The 23172-nt window shown below is 43.1% G+C and overlaps 1 protein-coding gene across 1 annotated transcript in view; it reads left to right on the forward strand.

The window, feature by feature from the left end:
* LOC119161163 (acyl-CoA desaturase-like) overlaps positions 1-22507 on the forward strand; it is a 73996-nt gene extending 51489 nt beyond the window's left edge. Inside the window, exons 5-6 of the mRNA XM_037413514.2 lie at positions 14739-14944; positions 21204-22507. Of these exons, the coding sequence (XP_037269411.2) occupies positions 14739-14944; positions 21204-21717 (720 nt within the window). The 3' untranslated portion in view covers positions 21718-22507. The remainder of the gene's footprint in view (positions 1-14738; positions 14945-21203) is intronic.
* Positions 22508-23172: the final 665 nt, after the last annotated feature.

A 23172-nucleotide genomic window follows, 5' to 3' on the forward strand; every position in this document is an offset into this window, starting at 1 on the left:
TCTAAATGCCTTTTTTTTCTTACTTTTTTATCACAGGAATGGCTTAAATGACGAATTCATGCATGTAACACGGTGTATAGGCAGGGGTGTAATTATGAAAGTAGCGCCCTTGTAATACTAACAATGATACTAAAATTGCGGAACATTCAAGAGAGAGCAAGGATTCAAAGAGGGACGGAGGATACGTTGCGATAGTGGCCTCCCTGTCATTGAGGAAAAACGACGACCACTTGGGCAATTTAAATGTTCACAGGTTCAGTACAGCGCGTAATATTAATAATGCTGACGCAACTGTAATGTACCACTTTGCACGAATATAATAACGCATTCCAAAACTTTCGACGAAGCGTGCGGCTCTCAATTTATTGCGACAGAAGTTATTCCACACAATGACCGCACATCCGTGCAAAATTGCTGCGAATTCTGCGAGTTCTGGCACGAATGCAAGAACAACTACGCCTGTGGTAGAGACGACGAGAAAGGCATTATACGACAATGAAGAAACACTGGAGCGAAAACAATAGCAAGACTATGATGGCATGGCAAAGCTTCTTCGACTGATAAGAGACAGCTAGCAATGTGCACCCACTGCGGGAGCAACGGCTAGAAGGACTATTGGGCAGAAACGTTAGGCCTCGCTTCTCAAGACTGCTACAACGCTGAGGGCGTATACACAAGCACCTTCCGTTACCGCAGACCTCTGCAGTAGCCTCCGCAACTAATACGCAGGCCAGGCAAAGAAAAAAAAGCCAGGGAGGTTCTCAAGCCGCCTTTAGGCAACGTTTCATATGGCATATCAGTCAATGAAGACAAACTATTCTAATAAATAATTTAACTTTGATGCAAGTGATACACCAGCCCCTCACATGTCATTGTTTTCGTATGCGTCACTTGGAAAGTCACAGGAAAAAATTGCAGCGCCTAACGCCTCATCTGATCTGTACACGAAAAAAAAACAATAATCAGTTCCATCACAGCATGCAACTATTCGGCCAGTTTTCATTCAACAATTACGTTATGTGATTAACAAATCGTATGTTCAATGATGGTCACACTACGAAATCTTCGACACTATAGTAACAAAATTTAGTAACGAAAAGTAATAATTTAGCAGGGCTTAGGAGCGGGCTAGCTGGAAGTCCATGAGCAATGGATATAAGTGCGAAGCTGTAAGACCAGAACTTGTCCGTGTGAGCTCCCCGACTTGTTGTTGCGAGCTCGCACAACATATACTCTGCTCAGAGAAATATTCATAACGCAGTGTGTATGCGTCAAGAACTCCAAATCGTTCCTTACTACACACGAATAGAACCAAGGCTGGTAGAACGCGGTTACACGTAGGTGGGCTTTTGGTTCTATAGACATGGAAAAATTTCCCCCATCTATACAGTACGCGAGGTGAACACTGAGGCACGGGAATTTTTTAACCTTCCACACAGCAGCAAACCATGCAGAAAAAATTACTTTCGAGAGGGAGCGGCAAACTATGTGCTTTTGTTTTTTCGTCAATGCGCGACTGCTGCAAGACGATGGAGCCGAACGAGCAATTAAATCGCAGCTGTTTGCTATCAAGAAAAGAAATGGCCAGTTCTTTTGTTCCCGTAAACAATTGCCCAAGAAAATCGTGTCCAGTGTCGACAACGACTGCCTATTACGACTGCCGCCGACGCTGCCGTTCTTTATTCTATACACCAGCTAGCTGATGGAGATGCTCGCCAAGTCACGCGATCAAGCTTTTGTTTCTTCCTACAGCGTGAAAGCTAAGTTGCAAATAAAAAAGAAAAGAAAAATCACGTACCTGTGTCGACGTATGCTATGCCTTGAATGGTCTGCGTGAAAGAGCCGACAGTGCTCGTGCTGTGCACCTGATGTGTACGCGAACACAAGGTATAGGAACATATCGTGGCATTTTCGAACCTATATAAATATAGGTACAGGTGCAGCAGTGGCTTACCCACATTGTAAGGCTAAGCGCGTCAGTAGAAAAATTCCTGAAATCAATGAATGAACCAATAAACTGATCGCTAATAAGTGGAACCTTATTTATCAAGTTAGGGGGTGTCCTGAAAGCAAAAAGAAATAAATAATGCAGAGACACGCGACGCGGCTGTAGATTGGCTCTCTAGTTAAGACCAGTTTCACTGCCTGGTTGAGTCTTCTGACGTGGCACAACAAAGCCAGTTCTAGGAGGTTGGGTATGCTTTTCGTTTCGGTCCAATGTTCCCAGGATTGGTTGAATTGAAACCTCATCAGCCGGAATAGCATCGTCAAGAAATGCACTCATGCATTTGCCTACAACGAGTGGAAGGCGAAAGCCTCTTTCTTTTTCTTCAAAATCGAATGTAATGATTCTTTACCCCCTCCCCAACCTTTCGAAAACTTTCTGCGCCTTAACGTCATTTTGAGCGGCCTCTGTGATCACAGTTATTGCAAGCTTTCTGCACCTCACAGAGTCTTGCAGTGCCTGTGGGTCCGGCCCACCTTCGACCAAACGACGATGTCATCCAATGACATAGTGTGATGTGCCGTTATGATGACGTCAAGATGACGTCACTCATTTTGGTGATTTGGGACGTGAAAAAGACGCCACGTGGAGACGTCATCTCATGATTATGTTTCGCACCATTCGCGTTGACACGGGCAGTCAATTTTCGCGTTTCATGAATAATCTAAGGCTTTTATCTTGAGAATAATTGCACTGCATAGGGTAATGAACTTGCAGAAGTTTTTTTCGTCATCTAGAAACGTGAAACAAGACCGCTTATAATGTAAGTCCTACAAAGCCTCTCGAATTGCCTGATTAAGCTGGCTTCGTAATAGTGTATTCCTTGTATTCCTTGGTTTGGCCTCTCGTGTACTTACCATTGAACAATACCGGAGAGTGTGGAGCCAACACACAGAAGATGGAACGCTATCGTAATTAGAGCGATGAACTTTGAGGGCTCTCCATAAACCTCGTATAGTAGCGCTGAAGGAGCAAAGAACGATGTAATAGTGGAGCAATGAAGGGTACTATAAAATAAAGTAGACCATGAAATGGCAGGGGAACGTGCCTCTTTATTTCGGGCAGCTTGTCAGAAAACAAATAGCATTCAAACTACCGTGCTGCTACGCTACTCAACTACCCACTGCCTCTGAGGCATAGGGCCCTGCAGATAACAACCCAACATGAGGGCGAAGCTCTAGGCACCGCTGCCCGCTTGTTATTCCGAGGTTTAAGTAGCACACGAATGAAAAACTGAGTAATACAGAAGTGAAGCCCAAGTTGTCAATTAAGAGAGAGTCGAGTGGTGATGTAAAATAAAGAAAACTAATAATGACTTTAAGTTAAATTATGAGGTTTGCATGACAAGAGTATGAAACGATTATGAGGCATGCTGTAGTGGGGGACTCCGGATTCACTAGGGGCAACTGAGGCTCGTTGACTGCAACAGAAATTGACAGCCTCCTTCAATTTATTGTTGCATAAGTACATTGCCACCCCGCCGCTGTATTATAGTGGCTGAGCTACTCGGCTGCAGACCCGCAGGTTGCGAGATTGAATCCCAGCTACGGCGGCTGCATTTTCCATGGAGGCGAAAATGCTGTAGGCCCATGTTCCCAGATCGGGGTGCACGTTGAAAAACACCAAGTTGACGAAATTTCCAGAGCCCTTCACGTACTAAGGCATCTCTCATAATTATATGGTGGTTTTAGGACGTTAAACTCCACATATAAATCAATCAATCAAGTACATTGCTGCACAGAGAGATATGGGGGTGGGGGGGGGGAAGCTCATTAGTTATCTCGAATAATGGCCTCGAGGATATACCGCGGCGCCACCAACGGAGTGTAGTCACTCATAAAATGCCGGGTTGTGTTGTCTGCTAGCACACCGCATTTTCTGCGCTTTTGCTGTGGACAACATGCGTGCTTCCCTTTGTTTTGAAGCTCAGTGCATAAAGAAGCGTTAAGACCTGATAATATGAGCAAGCAAACTACGAATTGGTGTCCCTGGTGGCACTTTAGGGTGTGATTTGCATCGTAAAATCGCGACTACAAACGAGTGCAGCCATACGGGACGATTAAAGTGGCGTCGCAAAGGCAAAGCTGCCGTATCCCCTATTTACGCTTCATATCTGTGACGTCAGAACGATTGCAGCGCTGGCTTCTCTAGTAGAGGCCCTTGTGGCCAATATTGGCTGACATGGTGTAGCGCAGGACAACGGCAATACAAGGTTCGAGAAAAACTGCACATACTACAGCTTTAGAGCTACAGCTATTTATGCTAAAAAACTAGTAGTGTTAATAACAATGATATTCCACAGATTGTCTTTGTGCTTTTATCGGAAGCCATGTCCTTGTCAATGAAACAGCACACGTTAAGGATGGACGATCGATGCACAAAAAAAAAGAAAACATTCTCGTTATGAAATATGTGAAAACTTTGGTTGCTCTCATCAATGCATAAATGAACCCACAGTAGGCGCGTAAGTTATTTTGCTATCTAGTTTTGATTTTACATGATAGCGGCATACGTTGCTTGAGAGCTGCGGATTGCATTTTATAGGATTGCACGTAACGCACTTTAAAGAAATTGGGCATCCTAGGATCGGCAGTAATGAGCCTTCGAGGGTTAGAAAATGCAGGAGAAGAATACAAGGGCCATGATAACTTGTGAAGTGAAGCGGCCTTCACGGAAAATCAAGCGAGGGAGCGTTAGAGACGTCTGTTAAGACGACGACAACGTGCCTAACTTCTCAATTGTTTTTTTTTCTAGAGCAGTGCAAGTGAAATAATTAAAAGTTTTGAAATGATAAATGTGGTATCGCTAGTACATGTGTTAATTGTGCATGCGATAAGACGCCTGTGCCATGTGATGCAGGTGAGGCGAAGTTTTTTTTTTTTTTTGTGGGCATGCTGTCGGAAATCAACTGGAGATGTATTCGCACTGGAAAAACAGGCGTGACAGATAAGGAATAATCTGCAATCTTTTTCAATGAATACTTTCTTTTTATTTTTATTGTGCTATCAATTATGCAGACACTCCAGGCACATTTTTCCAGCCGCTGCCACTCTGAGGTTCGGTATTAACTTCAAATCATTAACATAACCCCACGCGTCGTACGTTCTACGTCTGAGTGAAAGCATAAGATTCGCCGACAATCGAGACAAAAATGAAAATCTAACGCAACGGCCATCTTTCATCGCGCGAAAGACCAATGAGTGTTTCCCAGAAGAGGAGGGGGAGGCTGCATTGCTCCGACAGCAGCTGCGTATATATACTGTGATCTGAGCTTACCAAGGATCACCAAACAGCTCCTGCGTAGTACGTGCTGCTTTAACGGCTGATCTTCCACTGAGCATGATGGTCGCTCAGCTCGCTGCAGCGGCTGCCTTTCTTTGACTCAGCGTGTGTTGTTTAGTTAGACTAGATTGAATGTAAATGAGTTAGTCGGTAGATTTCCTTCATATAGCTTTCCGATATATTTTACTATCGCCTTAATGACTTCACCCTAGCGGATTAAACTTTTTGTTGTCACATATTCTGTCATTCGGCGCATTGCTACTACTGGCAAGAGCTGACAATACCCACTTTGTCTTCCCGGGAACTTTAATGGCGTGAAACACAAAAGGCATGGGGCAAATGCTGCTGTCATGAGTTTTGAGATATCCTTCCCGGGGGCGGGGGGGAGGGGAGGCTGTATAACGTATCGCTTGCCTCTGGAAGTTGTCCTCAACGCACACATTTTGTGCTTATCTGAGAGGCAACGGCATTTCGGTTTGCCGACATCGGCATCTCTCGCTCGCTCCTTTCCTTTCCATCACCAATACTGCGAGAAAAAGGTAAATGTTCACTGTAATGGAATGCGCACTACGTATTACTTAAAATACGTGTAAATATACACAAAGGCGCACAAAGAAATCGAGACAGAGCAGGCTGACAAATGCCAATGAGGGGCACATCTGCCTGCTCGTTCGGGACGAGGGAAGAGATAGAGGAAAGGAAGTTAGGAGAGAAGAAAAAGATTAGGAGGAAAAAAATTAAGTAAAAAAAGAGGGGAACTCGGACGAAAATAATTAAGAACACATACATAAACGGAAAAAAATCACAGCATATTCACAGACTGAATGATGATGATGAGTGGTGCGAAGCGCTAGAGGGTTTCATCGCTGAACCGTAAACCATCCTCGAATGCCCACTACATCATCAAAGACGTGACAAACATTGTATATATTTTTACAAGCGACTTTATTATTCCTAAGTGGTAGCTATACGTCACTTCCGTTCCCCCTTCATTATAACGGCTTTATGGTTGGTTAAGTGGTGAATCCGTGATGGGGCGTAGTGGGATGTTTGCAAGGATGAAGTAGCGGGCAGTTTGCAAAGGTGGAACTATAGGCGGTCACGTACAAACAAGGAATGGACACAGTGGGACGATCTATGGTTCTTTAATGCGCACCTGGATACAAGTACACGACCATGTTGCATTTCATATTGGCTAGTTCTCAACAGTATTTGCTTTATGGTCGGTGAAGTGCTGGATTGGTGATAGGGCGTAGTGGGATGTTTGCAAGGACGAAGTAGTGGACAGTTTGCAAAGGTGGAACTATAGGCGGTTACGTACAAACAAGGAATGCACACAGTGGGACGATCTATGGTTCTTTAATGCGCACCTGGATACAAGTACACGACCATGTTGCATTTAATATTGGCTGCTTCTCAACAGTATTTGCTTTATGGTCGGTGAAGTGCTGGATTGGTGATGGGGCGTAGTGGGATGTTTGCAAGGACGAAGTAGTGGGCAGTTTGCAAAGGTGGAACTATAGGCGGTCACGTACAAACAAGGAATGGACACAGTGGGACAATCTATGGTTCTTTAATGCGCACCTGGATACAAGTACACGACCATGTTGCATTTAATATTGGCTACTTCTCAACAGTATTTGCTTTATGGTCGGTGAAGTGCTGGATTGGTGATGGGGCGTAGTGGGATGTTTGCAAGGACGAAGTAGTGGGCAGTTTGCAAAGGTGGAACAATAGGCGGTCACATACATACATACATACATACATATATACATACATACATACATACATACATACATACATACATACATACATACATACATACATACATACATACATACATACATACATACATACATACATACATACATACATACATACAAGGGATGGACAGACCCACGCCTTTAGGAGCTTCGCCCCTAAAAAAAGCTCGTAAATGGGTAAATAAAGTCCCAAAACAACGAAATGATTATGGGAAACGCCGTAGTGGAGGGCTCCGGAAATTTCGACCACCTGGGGTTCTTTAACGTGCATCTAAATCTGAGCACACGGGCCTTCAACATTTCTGCCTCCATCGCAATCGTAAACGGGTGACCAGATACGTTTAGTTCATAGGAGAAGAGTGAGTAGACCTAGTAACATCGAGCAGCACAACCACTCAGAAAACGCTAATCATAGAAGTTCGTTAGCTTACATCCGATCAGTCTGTATTCCTTGATAGCAACGCCCACGGCGTAACGAAAGCGAGACACTGTGATATGAGATGTTGAAGTGTTTCCCTGGAGCCGGAAGATCTACACGACGGACTGTTTGCAAGTCCTTGACGGCAAAAGTGTTCAAAGAGTGACACAGAGCCACCCCTCCGCTTATGTGAGAGTGCTGTGGCACAGCGAGGCAAGCCATGACCACGAACACAGGGACCCAACGATCTGTTTCCAACATGCTCGCTTGAGACTTGAGAGCTGCTTTAGGAGGTGTCAGTGAATCGACCGATGGCGTTTGTCCGGCATACGCAACATTTCTGGACAAGTCACATTGTGTCCTATATATCGGGCAACGCCCTCTCACTGTGCGCTCGTATAGATGTGAAGGAGCGAAACGATCACGCGCTTAAATTTAGCATATATCGTATTCAATCTGCTATGTGTGTTGCGCATTATATAATGATTGATCAGCCAGATTCTTCTGTAAAAAGGTCCGGTCAAATGCGTAGCCGATAAGTTGGAGTTAAAAAAAAGAAAAGTAAAGATCTCAGGTACACATGGTGTTTCCAGTTGCCGCAGTCGCTATTGCATACTTCGAAATCACCTGAAAAGGAAACGCAACAACATTACTCTTACTATAAGCATAGATATATTAGTACGTGCATGTATGCAAAATGTGATATGCATTTCTTATGTATGTATGTTGAGAAACTCATTGAGGCGTACGGAAAACAAACTAAGAAGTGTGTAGTGTTAACCACGTTGACACTGGCTGACTACTCTACACTAGAGGATGGACTAAGGGCTGCAAAGAGCGAGGTAAAAAGAAGGCAAGTGTACAGCGACATGTACACGGTGAATGCTCACATTTACAGGAACAAGGCTTCCTTTTGGTCGCCATCCAAGAGCTCACGGTCAGCACCTTTAGCTGTATTCTGTCTGAGTTAATGAACGCAGTCGTATTTCCGCACTCTGCAGCACGGGGAATTACTAGTTCTCTGCTATAGTTACATGATAGAACACGGTCGAAGACTGTGACTCGTTAACGGGCCATGGTAGTTTTTATCAACATCGGTTTCTATTTCAAGACAATCGTAAATTATCTATGCCCTACTTCTATATAAGATTGTTGTCACCACTGATATGAGAGCATCTCGTTGTATACAAGTAAATCATTATACTGCATAATTTCCTCCCAGCGCTACGGAACACGCATGAAAAAATTACTACCAGAGTCTCAGTTCGCATTCCTTGTGGAGCACATGTGACGTACACTTCAGATACGTTTGCTGAAAGCACGCCTACTCAACGTAGATGCACATTCACGTACAAATGACCCTTTTAGAAGGTCCTGAAACTGCTGCTCATACCTCGTGCGTGGTTCGTATTATCTGAGTTATGTCAGAAAACGCGCGTCACAGAAAACTGCCTAGCTTCATTTCTGTCTTTCTACCTCATATTTGCTTCTGCTGCAGTATTTGTGCAGCGGCAAGGAACTGTCCCATGCAGTCTTCCTTAAAACGGGGCACGTTCTCCGATGGCTCTTGCTCGTTCTAGTCCGCTTAGCCGCAGCCCTCCAAGGACGGCTATCAGCTTTGACTTTCAAATTGCCTTCGGCAACCAGTCACGCGTCACGGACAGCGGTCCTCGTCACTGTGGCGTGCACACAAAGCCAACATTAGACAACACTAATATAGCGACAGATCACGGCACGGACCACGCTTCGGGGCCTCGGCCGAATCACCCGACTGTCTCCAAGCGCCCAGTTAGAACCAGTGCTAGGAGAAATTCAGCATAAGCACCCACCGCCTCCTCTCTTTCTATGTTACCTTCACTGCGTGCGTCAAGTGCACCCGAGCCAATGGCGACGTTTTGTGGCTGGTTTAATGACAACGGGAAAAATGGTAACGCTGGATGTGCCGCGATTTTTACTACACTGTTAAAGCACATTCTCTTAAGCAGGTAACCCTCGCGCGATCTGTACTTGGCGATGGTTTGAACTAATTCTGTCATAAAGCTCCACTGCGAATGGGCAGGACGCTGCAGGGAAGGGACATTTTGCAACCCCTGGGGTATTTTTGAACTGGGGAGCTGTTCTCGTGGTGTCTAGTTCGTGGACATGTGCGATTCACCGGAGCACGTTTATAGTTCGTTACGTCATATATATATATATATATATATATATATATATATATATATATATATATATATATATATATATATATATATATATATATATATATATAGGCAGGCATGGTGGTTGAGTGGCCGTAGCGTTGCATATAGTCTAGTAGATCCTCCGTGAGCGGTCACAACGTGGTTTATTTCGACGTTTCGGCCTAGAGTCTGGCCTTCATCAGGAATGAAGGCCAGACTCTAGGCCGAAACGTCGAAATAAACCACGTTGTGACCGCTCATGGAGGATCTACTAGACTATATATATATATATATATATATATATATATATATATATATATATATATATATATATATATATATATATATATATATATATATATATATATATATATATATATATATATATATATATATATATATATCGTCAACGCACAACACCAGCCAGCACATTCGCATCTCAGCATAAAAAAAAACTAAGGGGACGAAATGTACAGCAACAGGACTCTTAAATACACTTCACAAGTGTGAACGTACGTAGGAACGTGTGGAGATGTTTGAACTGCGATGCAGGGAGATCGTACCGATCTTCCAGGTCCGTCAGACGCACGGTCGCATTAAACCTAATTCAAGGGACAACGTAGTAGAGTTCATGAACGGCGTCAGAGATGTGCGTCCGAAAGCTGATGTCTGGGGGCAGCATTCGTTGTGGTAATACGCATCCCATCTTTATCATTTATGTCGAGCGTTGGGAAAGCTGCTTATCGTCAAAATGACGCTGCGGAAGAAAGACCAGAAACAGGCGACACGCTGTTGGCCAGCTCCAATCAATCAGTAGAGGCCGAATTGGACATGTCCACGAATTGGACAGCGGGAGAATATCTCCTCGCGTGATAACTTCCACGTTGTTTGATTTTCAACTCCAATAAATAAGCGGATAAAAGGTGGTGAGATTGTTTTTTGATCTACTCGGTACTGCCATGGACCATCGCCTTCATAACAATGTAGACCAGCACACCTATTTCTCAGAATGACAGAGAGCGAAAGCTTCGCCTAATGTAATTGTCGCTTCTCAATATCACAAAGTTGTGATTGTCGTGTTTTTCTTTAAAATGGACGAGCCGTAGATGCTAATGGGGATTTCTCGGCAGGATTGCAAGTACGCATGTATCCTTGTTATTTTCAGTCAATGTCAATGTCGCGCAAGACTGACCAAGTTTCCTATTTTTTTAAACTTATTAGGGCAAGCTACTTCCATTCCAGTGGCCTACGATTCAAATCGTGACTGTTTGTGAATTTTACTTAAGTGAATAAAAAGCAAAGATATACGCTGAACAAAGGAGACCGAGTACCATTGGCAGTGAGCGCGTCCAGTTGCACGTTCATTCATCACGGCGTTTATTTATGTTGCACAAAGAACCAAAAGAGTACAATTACGCGAGAACGATTACTCGCCTTTTGTCTCTTACCTGGTGGTATGAACATGTAAAGGCAGGTTTTTAAGTGGTAGACTCAAAAGACGTAACCATTTGCAACTTTCTCAACACTCTGTGCGTCACTTTCTCAAGAAATGAACCAACAAACTTAATTGTAAGCTCTGCGTGGTGCATGTGTGCCTTGCAAATTACGCGTTGCAGAGAGATTCTCTTTTCTGCACATACGAGCCATCTGCGCCAGAATATAGAAAATATTCAGCCAGGCTTAACCTTAATTGACGTCTTTTTTTACCTCTACCACATTTCTTTCTTCTATCTTGTGAAACCACCATTAACGCTTACCATTTTAAGCCGTAAAAACAGCAAAATGTAGCTTTTTTAAAGGGTGTAATAATTTTGTTGACTTTAAGTATACAGCATAACGCAGAACAACAGAAAATATGTGACACTCAATGAGCAAATATTAAAAATTTTTACATCACTATTTGGCATTTGGACTTTTTTTAGAGTGCATGCTGTAATTTTAATAACAGCTTGAACCCTCTCGATAGCTATATACAAGTAATAGGAAAACATTTTATTATTAATATTTTTTACGGCAAGTATTGCCTTCTTCTGCTATAGATTCAATTTATTCTCACTATATTGCAGGATGGTCGCACATGCAGAGTGAGCTACGCAACTAAGCAGAACACATACGTCCGTAGCGTTCCACCCAAACATTTTAAAGGCGTTGCTGTACTCCAAGTTTTTACAAAAACGATACGATTTCAGGGGACGGTAACCTTCAATACACTGAATGAAGCATATGCAGTAGAATCGATAGGCAGAATTTCATCAGTAAAGTGTAACAAAAATCGATCCGAAGTTTGAACTAAGTTCATCATGTAGGCGTCCGCAATTTTAATGAAAGCGAAAGTTCGATGACGCTAAAACTTATTTTAACTTTTACATGCACAAGATCCCTTCTTAAAGTAAGACTATTTTTAACGCTTGGTTGTCCGCCACAGCTCAGTGCGGCTTCACGAACGAGCTTCGCACCCGCCTAGACAAGAATTTGGGGACATGTGCATGTAGCGCCATCTCTCGTCGGCCACGGTGGTGGCCTGCCGCAATTGAATGAGAAATAGGCAAAAAAATCATATCTGACGAAAAAATCTGGTTATCAAAAACGACTCCTGGTTTTGTACAGCAGAGACTTCAACAGTCTGGCAAAGTTACATTGCCGAATGACAAAGCACCTAGCTTCTCAAAGCATTCGATATTTCACAGTGGGATCCATCCCTTGTGTTTCTATGGGCAGTGTTCAATTGCCCTGGGATGCCAGACGCATTGTAGTGCGAGGCTGCAATTTTGCCAAGATGTACCAGTGGGTCTCTGCTACATATAACCCGGAGTCGTTTTCGATAACTAGTTTTTTTAAGAGGTATGATTTTTTTCTCACCTTTTTTCTATTCAGTTATGGCAGGCCGCCGTTCCTGCTACCGAAAGATGACGCCACGTACAAGGTATCTGCAATTCCTGGAAATGAGCAACGCTATCCTAACAGCGACTCAGTCTCTAACCTTACCGGAGCCCTCTCTCCTCATCTATGATACCAGCGTTATGTCTCTGCTTTTATAAGATTGCGATTTTTTGCTAAGCTCACCAGACCAAGTGGTATTACACGTAAAATTTATAGTGATCAAATTAATGACATAGCTGTCATTTGACGCTATCAAAGGCTGAAGAGCATAAAATTATCGCGTGGCTCTATAGTCAAATGCTCTTAAAGCATCGCAGTTACCACACACTATCAACGGTGCCATGTGTGTAATTTGTACACAACTGTAGCAAGCAGCCAAAATAAGAAGATATGCGCGTGTAGTGTTGCGTATATTAGGTAGGAACAAATCAAAAGTGATAACCTGTACATAGATCTGGCCACGACAGCACGATAGCTGGCGAGCGCGATGACAACAAAAACATTTAGAGCGGATCTTCTCATCGCCAGTTGATTCATATCTACTCCGGACGTAAGCGTCTGCGCTATAGTAATGCAAGTGAAATCAAAACTCACATTATGTTCTGCTGGTGAGCGGTGGTGTTGTTCGGCTTTTCGAGGTACATTTAAAAAGTCATTATTTTATTTTTTGTGGTGCTTTTCAGACGCGTCGCTGACGTAAACTGAACGACAAGTCTAATTACCAAACCAAACCCGCCTACGACAACATGCTGAAATTTCCCTCTTCACTCGAACTTCTTTACTCATGCACAAGCGGCGCATTTTTTTGGCGCTTTCTTACTTATGTAGTTTTTGCTTACCCGTGGTCGAAAGTAGGGATAATAAGTTACAGAGGAAAAAAAAAGTGAACTGCAACCGCTCTGCACTTCTAGAAAGCTGAACTTCTGAAGGACGCTCCCCTTCACAAAAAACAAAACCCAACGAGCAAAATGGAGCAGGAACTGCCTAATTTCGCGCAAAAGGAGATGAACGTCTCATAACACTATGCGTAAGCAGTGTAAATATGGCTGCATAATGCTCTTTTTACATCTTAGGCACTCGAGTGGCCTGAACAGCAGTACACACAGCAACAGTACAACATTTCTCACAAAACAGGAGTTCAGCGTGGCTTCTTCTTTAATTTTTAAGAACTTTTTTTATATAGCCACTGAACGATATCTGAAAACGCAACTAAACATAGAGATATATTTTATTTGAGCATAACACATATGCAGGGTATGCTCACGTCATAAAGCAAAAAGAGGACTTAAACCTTTTGACTATATAAAGCCTTACCTCACTAGGGCAGCATAAGCAACAGATCTGAATGTTTCAAATCAACTTTGAACATATTCAGTAATACAGCATTATATACGGATTACAGTAATCAACAATTACATCGAAGTGATGATGGAATCACACTAAGAGTATAAGCACATGCAGTAGGAACAAAACCACAATCACTGATGTAATAACTAGTTATACTTAGTAGCTCGAACACTTAGTAACATTTCAATGCCGTTACCAAACATTCTTTTCATTACAGACATCACACTTGCATACATTTCTACAACACATCCGAATACGAAGCAAGAAATATTTTCATTATTAATTTGTTTTAATTCATAAACTGTTATAAAATTTCTGGCTCCTTCACCAACGGTAAGGTACATATTGCATTTGCCATATAGTTTCATACCCAATGGTTTACATGCCATATTTGTTTTGGATTTTTTCATTACTATAGATGTGCGGCGTAAACCGTATCCTTTCTCTGGACTGAGGTACCACTTTGTAAATGTCTCTAAGTTGCTACAGACTTCCTTAAAAAGCCAAATGTGGGCTTTACTTCGTAGGAGCTTTTAATATTCAGGATATTGTCACGCAAATTCAGAAGACCATATGTGTTCGTTTAAAAAGTTGAACATACGGACAGCTCACTTTAGCCAGGCGCTTTCTATGTGTTTTATTTGTCTTATTGGCACATATACTTTTCTTAAAGATTAGCGCCACTCCGCCGATCACAAATTGAGCAGAGGCTGCACTATATTTTCTTTAAATATATTCAACACAAAACAATTCACCTGCTGTGTTTTCTGGCTGCATTGTACCTCACAGTACGTGTCTGAATACTTATTTTACACTGTATACGGCCACACTAAAGGACTTGGCAACTCACTGTTGACTCGCAGAACGACCTGTACGAGTGGGTGCGTGACCACCGCGTCCACCACAAGTACTCAGAGACCGATGCCGACCCGCACAACGTGAACCGCGGCTTCTTCTTCGCACACGTCGGCTGGCTCTTGTGCCGGAAACACCCGGAAGTGACCGAAAAGGGCAAACACATCGACTGCAGCGACATCCTGCAAGACCCAGTGGCCAGATTCCAAAAGCAGTAAGGGCTGGTTATCCAGAGCCACATTTTGGCTGTTGTTCATGCTGCTGCTGTGGGGGTGGTGGTTGTTGTTTTTGTGGTTGTTGTTAATATCCCTGGACACGTATCCTACATGCCATACTGTTTACACTGTTTTTAATGAACCACGCAAAGCACAGAAAGAGCTTGTGAGCACATGCTATCTCTGAGGTTCTGAGCTCGAACATTTGATACATGCAATTGCAAATTGTTCGCAATACGTCTCTAAGGACTGTTGTTTTATTATATTCGTAACTTTAAAACAAAAAAGGTTGTGTGAAAAAAGACATGTTCACGAGAAATCACATCTACAAATGTGAAGAAAGGGGAAGAAAATTTTTTTGCCGATTATTGTGGGACATACTCTCAGGATCCTAGATTGGATGAGGTTAAGAATATAAAAAAAAAGTTGTAGCATGGATGCCCATTTTGTAGTAGAAGCTTATTCTACATCAAAGAAGCCGAATGCCACGGTACGCTTAGTGTTTTTTTCTACCTGAGGGATGCTGCAACGGGGTGTCATAGGCATATTCTTTACACGAGCTGGTCAAAATAAGCCTGTCGCTAGGTGGACTGTGGTCACTTGGTCCCGGTTATATCTATTCTGCGCATGCACTCTCGGCGATGCATATTTCCTACTTATGCAATGTGTCCACCTAAGAATAAACAGTGCAAGTTTGCGCTTGTAACCGTACCCTGCCTCATAAATGCTATTTTTTGTGCAACTTTCTTTAAAGTATGGGTAACACACAGGACCAGCAACGAGGTCGAAAAGGGTCTGCGTGTATTCGTAACTTTTTTTTTACGTGTATGCGTTTCCGATCCGAAGCAAGCTACTATTTCTTATGGTTAGTACCTTATCATCTGTATACATGCATGAGAAGCTTACTATGATGGTTGACCACGAACTGTGATGTGTGAGAGATAGAGAGAGAGAGAAATATTTTAATGAAGAACTGGATATGTTTGCCCAGCGTTTTGCTAGACATGACTCCTGGGGGTTATTGTAACATATACAGTGATAAAAATATAACGCATACCACCGTGCACGTATAGAATACACTATTTACAGCTCACGAACTTTCTTGAGAGCCACAGGCCTGAATGAACGAGCTATGGTGTTTTCCCGCATGCGACGGCCACATACTTTGAATTGTTCAGGTGAAACTAAAAGAAACCCTAAGCCCAAAAGTAGCAAACGTATCAGAAATATTTGGCTTACAACACCCGGCAGCAGTTTGAAGGTTTCTGCCCCATGATCGAATTTTGTGGCAGTGATGGTGAAATAAAAATGATTACTTTTATGGCCGCCTCATGATAATAAAGAGTCATTCCACCTATTTCTTGCAATTAATTTTGCAATGAAAACAAAACTTCTGCTATAATCATTCCAGACAAGATTATATGGAAGGCGAACTAGTGAAGTTGTGGGTATACGTAAGCTCGTAAGACTTTCGTAAGTCTTAATCTTTCTCCTGGCTTGAAGTTTGATTATACAAGATTTTTTAGCTTCCAAGAAGCCGGTAGTGAAAACGGCCAGCACGAAGATTGCAGTATTTGTTTTTTGATTGATTTCCACTACTGCTGATGCCAGTGTACTAACCGCCAAATCGGCTCGTACGATTTCGATACGTATCACGTTGATAACCTCCTAGCGAAACCGCACGCGTCAGTGTAACGAAGGGCACGAGCACCTAAGTTCGAAGCGTTGGTAAAGGCTGACCACTAACATTGATACCAAGAAGTACTAGTTTATCCTTTTCCTTTTGAGCATGCATTGATTGTAAAGCGCGATAATTATGTCATTCTGAACTCCGGCTGTTTACTTCAAATATATAAAACCTTCACTGTTGAAAAACAGCAAACATACCACGATGGCGTAATAGCCGACTCTTCGTACCTTTCAGCGTACCTTTCAATGCTCTTCGTATAAAAAAAAGCGTTTGCTTTGAGGCAGAAAACGTACGTCGATACCAAAAGGAAATGAAGTATTCCTATCACTTTTGCATTGAAGTATGTCCCGGTACGCCTTCGTTATTCAGTAATACAGCATTATAATGAATTGCTTGGTTACTGGTACTGGTACTGATGTATAGGGGATTAGTAAGTGTCACGCTGGATTTGTTTTATGCTAATCAAAAAATGGGAGGCTGGCACAAAGCTGGGGTGATAAGCGCGAAAAATTCCAAAGGCCTGTTTTACACGGTTAATCAGAGCGGCAACTAGGTTGTAAGTTAGTGGCAGCATTGTAGATACATTCAAAAAATGTACTCAAAAACGCACTTTTTCTTGCTTTTTTTGCGGGGGGGGGGTATATACGCGTTAACCTTTTCCTCACAAAATTTTGCAGCCAAAACAATAAAAACATATTAAATTTATTATTCGCACATGAATCTAGGTATCTCTAAACATCTAAAACATCAGGCAAAGGCGTTTTTTTTTTTTGCAAAATACAAGAAAAAAATCACAGCATATCCACGGAGTGAATCATAATGAGTGGGGCGAAGTACTGGAGGTTTTCATTTGTAAACCATGAACAATCCGCGAATATTACCCACTACATCATCCACTACATCACTACATCAAATGGTGGATTGGTGATGGGTCGTAGTGGGATGTTTGCAAGAACGAAGTAGTGGGCAGTTCGCAAAGGCGGAACTATAGGTGATTACGTATATACCAACAAGGGATGGACAGATCTTTAGGAGTTTCGCCCTTGAAAACTTTCTTTTAATTGTTCAGAGGTAGGTTTTCACAACATTCAACCACAGAAAGTGCCATTATTTCTCCAGTATTCGATGCTTGGAAGCCCCACACGGGGGGGGTTGGCTTACTTCTAGGCGGGTCCACTATCGATTCAGCGGGTCCACTGCCGATTCGGCGAGATGTGGTCTTCGTCGGAATAACGTGACTTAGAGGCACTATGCTGCTACGCGTAGTCGCTACCACACACAATAGCGAATCGAAATGCTTTATTTCACAAAAATACGGAGAACAAGCACATTTTTTTTTCTGAACGGTGCTGTACCGGCGCGTACGTACCACTCGCGCACACAGGTGGGCGCCAATTTGTAATTTCAGTTACACGAATGAAGTGCTTTCGGGAACAAAATTTAGGCTTTGAGCACGTTTTGAATTGTTTATTCCTCTATCTGCTGAAGCGAAAAAGAACACTTGAAAATGAATCAGCATAGCTCAACGGCCGCACCCCCAAACACTTCTTTCATTTTGAACGAGCTCAGATTGCAACAACCTGGCTCCGAGAGCGGCGCGCAATCGGAGCATGCCGCACGAAAAATGCTCTACAAGAATTTCCCAGCCGGCCTCCACTGCTGGGCTGTAAATATTGCATATAGTGTTGATCCGCTGCTATAGTGTAGTTATTATGTATTGTTGGGCATTTATTGTGGATCCAGCTGGTCTTGAGTAGCGGAAGGGTAAAAAACTGCCGCAACTGTGTACGAAAACAACGGCAACCACAAAGACAAATTTAAATATTCTAGAACATATAATGGAAATCTAAATTACCACATATATAGGTCCACTAGTGCGGTTTCGAGATCACCTTTGAGAGAAGCCATGAAGTCATGTTGCCATCGGCATCAATTTTAAAATGCGGGACATCGCTAGAGCCAACGTCTCCTTAAGCGGTCTTGTTTTCTTCCAGGCGACAACATTGAAATAGGCAGATTGCAATCTTAATGAAAACAAGACTTCTTGTGGAAACGTTGGCTAGAGCGATATTTCGAGTTCAAGAATGTTTCTTCTCTTAAAGCTTCCATCTTCCCCTGAACGTCTGCCTTTAATGAAGATTGTCTCAAAAGGAACACGAAGCGAAACATGAACTCATTAGAACACTTGACAAGCGTATGGTCACATGGGTGCAAGGCAAAAAGCAATAATCTTAAGGCTTCTTTCTTGAAATGAGCGTTTTAAAGCATGACGCAAGCACTGCTCGCAGATATAGGTGAAGCTTGTCGACAATCATTAAAGCATTTCATAGTCGCCGTGGATTTGAACTTCCACACACAGAATATAGTTCGGGTGTAGCAAAGTTACATGGTAGCTTTTGTGGGTACTGAATAAACGTATTCAGCAGTGATGCACAGGTGCTCCTCCACATGCATAAATCTGCTCATCTCCTTGTAACGCAGCCGTCATTTGAAGTGAATTTCCGCCAGGGCGCGATGAAAGACGACGTGCGCCCGGCTGACCGCGTCTTTTCCCGTCTAGTTTCAAGGAGACACGTATGAAACTCCCGCGCGAAGTGCATGCGCGAAGAGTTAGAAAAAGGCGCCTGTGGACTCTTTTAGAGACGCAAGAACGCTGAAAACGACGGTACAGAGTTTTAGAACTATTACGATATGGCTCATTCGGGCACGAAGCGATAGATGCCGGGTGATGAAAAGAGCAGAAAAAACACAGTAAAAGAACCCGAGCGCATATAAAAAAAAAATCGCGCTAGCAAGCGGGTTATACGGCGTCTTCCTCTGGGCCAAGGTCGCTCGAACCACCATGGAGAAAAAAGTGTGCCACCGAGAATGAGAGGGGCGCCGTTGTTTTCGGTATACACAAGGAAGCCAACATTTAGTGTTTCGCTTGCGATTTCTATGCTTCCACTCGGTTTCTTTTCATAGATTTTTTTCGCACTTAATTTATCCGTCAGTGTTTCAATTTCCCGACGTCCTTTCCTACTTGAAAATGGTGCTTCAGAGGCGAATTCGCGGGCGCGGGCCATGTAGGGAAGTTTCTCTGTGTACACATGAGGGCTTCATAAAATGGGCTACTTCATCTAAAAAAGCAAAAATAAATAAATATATAAAAACAAAGAATGAAGCATGGAACGCCTAAAAGAACGCATTGCTTGAGCATGATTACTAGGTTTGCATCAAACAAAAGACTCTTCCAGCCATTAATAAGGGAAACTTAGGTGTACTGTTATATAAAGGGAATATACAAACGCCAGCCCACGTAGAAATGAATAAAATTTGGTTATGGTCTCCCACAGTGGAGATAATATCCAAGAGTTTGAAATATATATATATATATATATATATATATATATATATATATATATATATGGGAGTAAAATTATTTATATGAGATGAAAAGAGCATTTGGGAGATTAAATTAGTGTACAAGAGATGAAAATATGGGTAGGCTCCACAGTAGCGTCTGGTTCCGGTTTTTCTTCATACAGATCGTATCGTCCTCACTGATGAAGCAAGACTGCATTCGTAAGACGATTCGTATCCCAAAGCATTTCACAGGAGACAATGGCCACTTCTGGTTGCAACAATGTTGAGATAATGACCAACTGACTAGCCGAAGTTCCCTCCTTCAGTGTCTTCCCTTTTATTTCTCTATATGTTCTCAATTATTAATATTATAGGTCTCGCAGCTTCTTCTTTAATTGGTTAGAAATTCTGGATTTTTAGGTTGAATCGAACATCAGCGTTGAACCACAGTTTAATGTTGTCGGAGCCAATTGCAGCATGCTCTGCCAACATAACCTATATCAATCTTCAACACTATTGCACGCACTATTGCACGCAGTGCACTATTGCACTGTTTTCATTATTGCACGCAGCCAGAAAGTATCATTTTTCAGGCCAGAGCTCTTCGTGCACGTTAACGACAATTACCTTGTCTGACAACGCGGCGAGCCTAATTAACGAATAGCCAGAAAACATACCACCGTGGTATTCGTGGGTATGCATGCATATTATTCCACTCCGGCAGAGCTGAAAACAGTTAAGGAAGACAAAGATTTGATTCGTTTGTCAACTACACAAACGCACAGTTTCAGGAGTCGTGAACGATCTGCCATAAATAAAGGGGCGGTTGCAGCTTGCGTAGATAGGTTCGCATCGACGCATTTACTAAATGATGGTCGATCTTTTCAAAAAATTCAAAACTCAGGATTTGTCATTCAAAGGCACATGTAAACATAAATGAAGCAGAGGGCGTAAACTAGCGTCCGAAATCCCAGCAATTTTAGTCCACGGCATACAGACTAATTCTTTTCTACCCGAATTTCACTGCTTTAAAGCGACATTAATCAAAATTATGCCGCAGGATGTATATACGCGCCCCTTTCATGCGTGATGCATGTAATGGCTAACGGGAACACTTAATGTATGTCCGTTAAGTGGTATTTCTATTCCTTTTCTCTGCGGCCCCGCAACCACCATTTTCATCATTTGTTTCCCATTTTCACGTGTCCACCTTCCGTGCGCAGGTACTACATGTGGCTGGTGTTACTTTTCTCCTTCGTACTGCCCACCGTCATCCCTGGTTTGCTGTGGGGCGAGTCATACTGGAACGCCTTCTGCACGGCTACCATGCTGCGCCTCATCCTGTCACTCAACTTCACGTGGTCGGTTAACAGCTTCGCCCACCTGTGGGGCAACAAGCCTTTTGACAAGAGCATCTCCCCGACCGAGGCTCCCTGGGTGTCGTTTGTCGCCGTCGGAGAGGGCTTCCACAATTTCCACCACACATTTCCCTGGGACTATTCGACCAGCGAGCTGGGATGGAAGCTCAACATGAGCACCATGTTCATCGATATCATGGCCAAGCTCGGCCAGGCGTATGACCTCAAGACCGTCTCCAGGGAAGCTGTACTTGCCCGGAAACTGAAGTCAGGAGACGGAACGCGGCTACCCAGGAGGTTCCGTCATATGGCCGCGCAGGAAAGAGCAAGTGCTGCTGCAGCGGCAACAGCGGCAATAACGGGAACAAGCCAGGGCTGATGGTACCTGAGTATGCTTGAATGGAGAGGATCTTACAAAAGGTATTGATAGAAGGATGGCGGCCCATGATCGCAAGAGTGAAACGCCAGCGCCAGTGAGCCGACGACGCCGCATTCACGCAGCGCAACCGCATGCTTCAGACATTTGTGATGTGTATATTCAATTAGAGGTGTATTGCGGCCTGCCCTGATGCCTGCTTTAAGGGCTTGCCTTACAGCATATACCTACTGAAAGCACTGAATACTTGTTGTCACCGACGCACAGCACACGTTGGCGGTCTTTCGCCTAGAAAAGATGTCCCGTCAAACATGTGTTGGCCTGAAGCAAAAAAAAAAAAACATACGCATACTCGTTGAGTGGCCTGCTTTACGCAATAACTAATCAACACTTAATTAAAGAAAAGGCTTCATTTGTGAAAAGAAACATGTATGTGCGCGTAGAGCTAATGCGTACAAGAAAATATTGTGACAAGCGCTAGCACAAGTACTCAAGAAGTCGGTATAAACTCGTGTACGAACTCAAGTTTTGACAAGCTCACGAAGAAGAGCATAGTCATCACAGCCTTCACTTTTGTGGTCTGATAATACAATTTTGGAGTTCAGAAGCGACAAGTTCTGAGCATATACTCTGATGGACTCATTAGTGCGTACGAACATGCTGTCATTCCATTACGATTATTCACTAAGAGTGAAACTTGTAGTCATGATATTTTTCTTGCTCATTAAGCCTTTGTATATAGTCATGTGTTGATGCAAGAAATAAAAACGTGTTCCACATAACCCTGTACGTTATTCATGAATTACTTCACAATTCTGCTGGTCTGCTGCTCACATCTGACTCTAGAAACACAGATATCAAAACGAATGCATTACGTTCTTGAGCAACCATTAGAAACCATTCGTACACCTACGTCCAAGCACATGGCACGGCACGCGGAAGAACCTCTACATATTCTCTAGACACTGTGTCCTCAATGCGAGGCGTCATTATGGCGTTATTGTATCTTAATGCCGTCACCTCTATATGGCGTATGTTCCAAGGCTTACCGAAGATGGCTAAATAGAAAGCTGAGTGGACATCGGCCAGCTTAAGCCTCATTCCAATTATCATGCATCTAGTAAAATAGGCACCTACGAGAAGAGGGCATCGCTAACTAAAAAGTGAGTTTCAGCGTACGGGTGAACAAAAGAATGCGATAGGAACAAATTCAAATAATATATACGAAGTGAAGTTGGCAGCCAGCTCTTCCGGATCCGATCTCCCGCAACTAAACAAAACGCTGTTGTAAGAGGATACGGCCCCTCCAGAAAACTTGTCGAGCACTCTGTTTGTGTTGACGGCACAATGCCTAGAAAGGTATATAAGCCGCTTGCAGGTTGCTGCCAAGAAAGTGAGATAGCGCGCGCACCAGTGATGGCGACCACGCCGTTAAAGAGTTAGTTACATCTTTTTTCG

This window comes from Rhipicephalus microplus, chromosome X (genome assembly GCF_043290135.1).
Source record: "Rhipicephalus microplus isolate Deutch F79 chromosome X, USDA_Rmic, whole genome shotgun sequence".
NCBI lineage: Eukaryota > Metazoa > Arthropoda > Arachnida > Ixodida > Ixodidae > Rhipicephalus > Rhipicephalus microplus.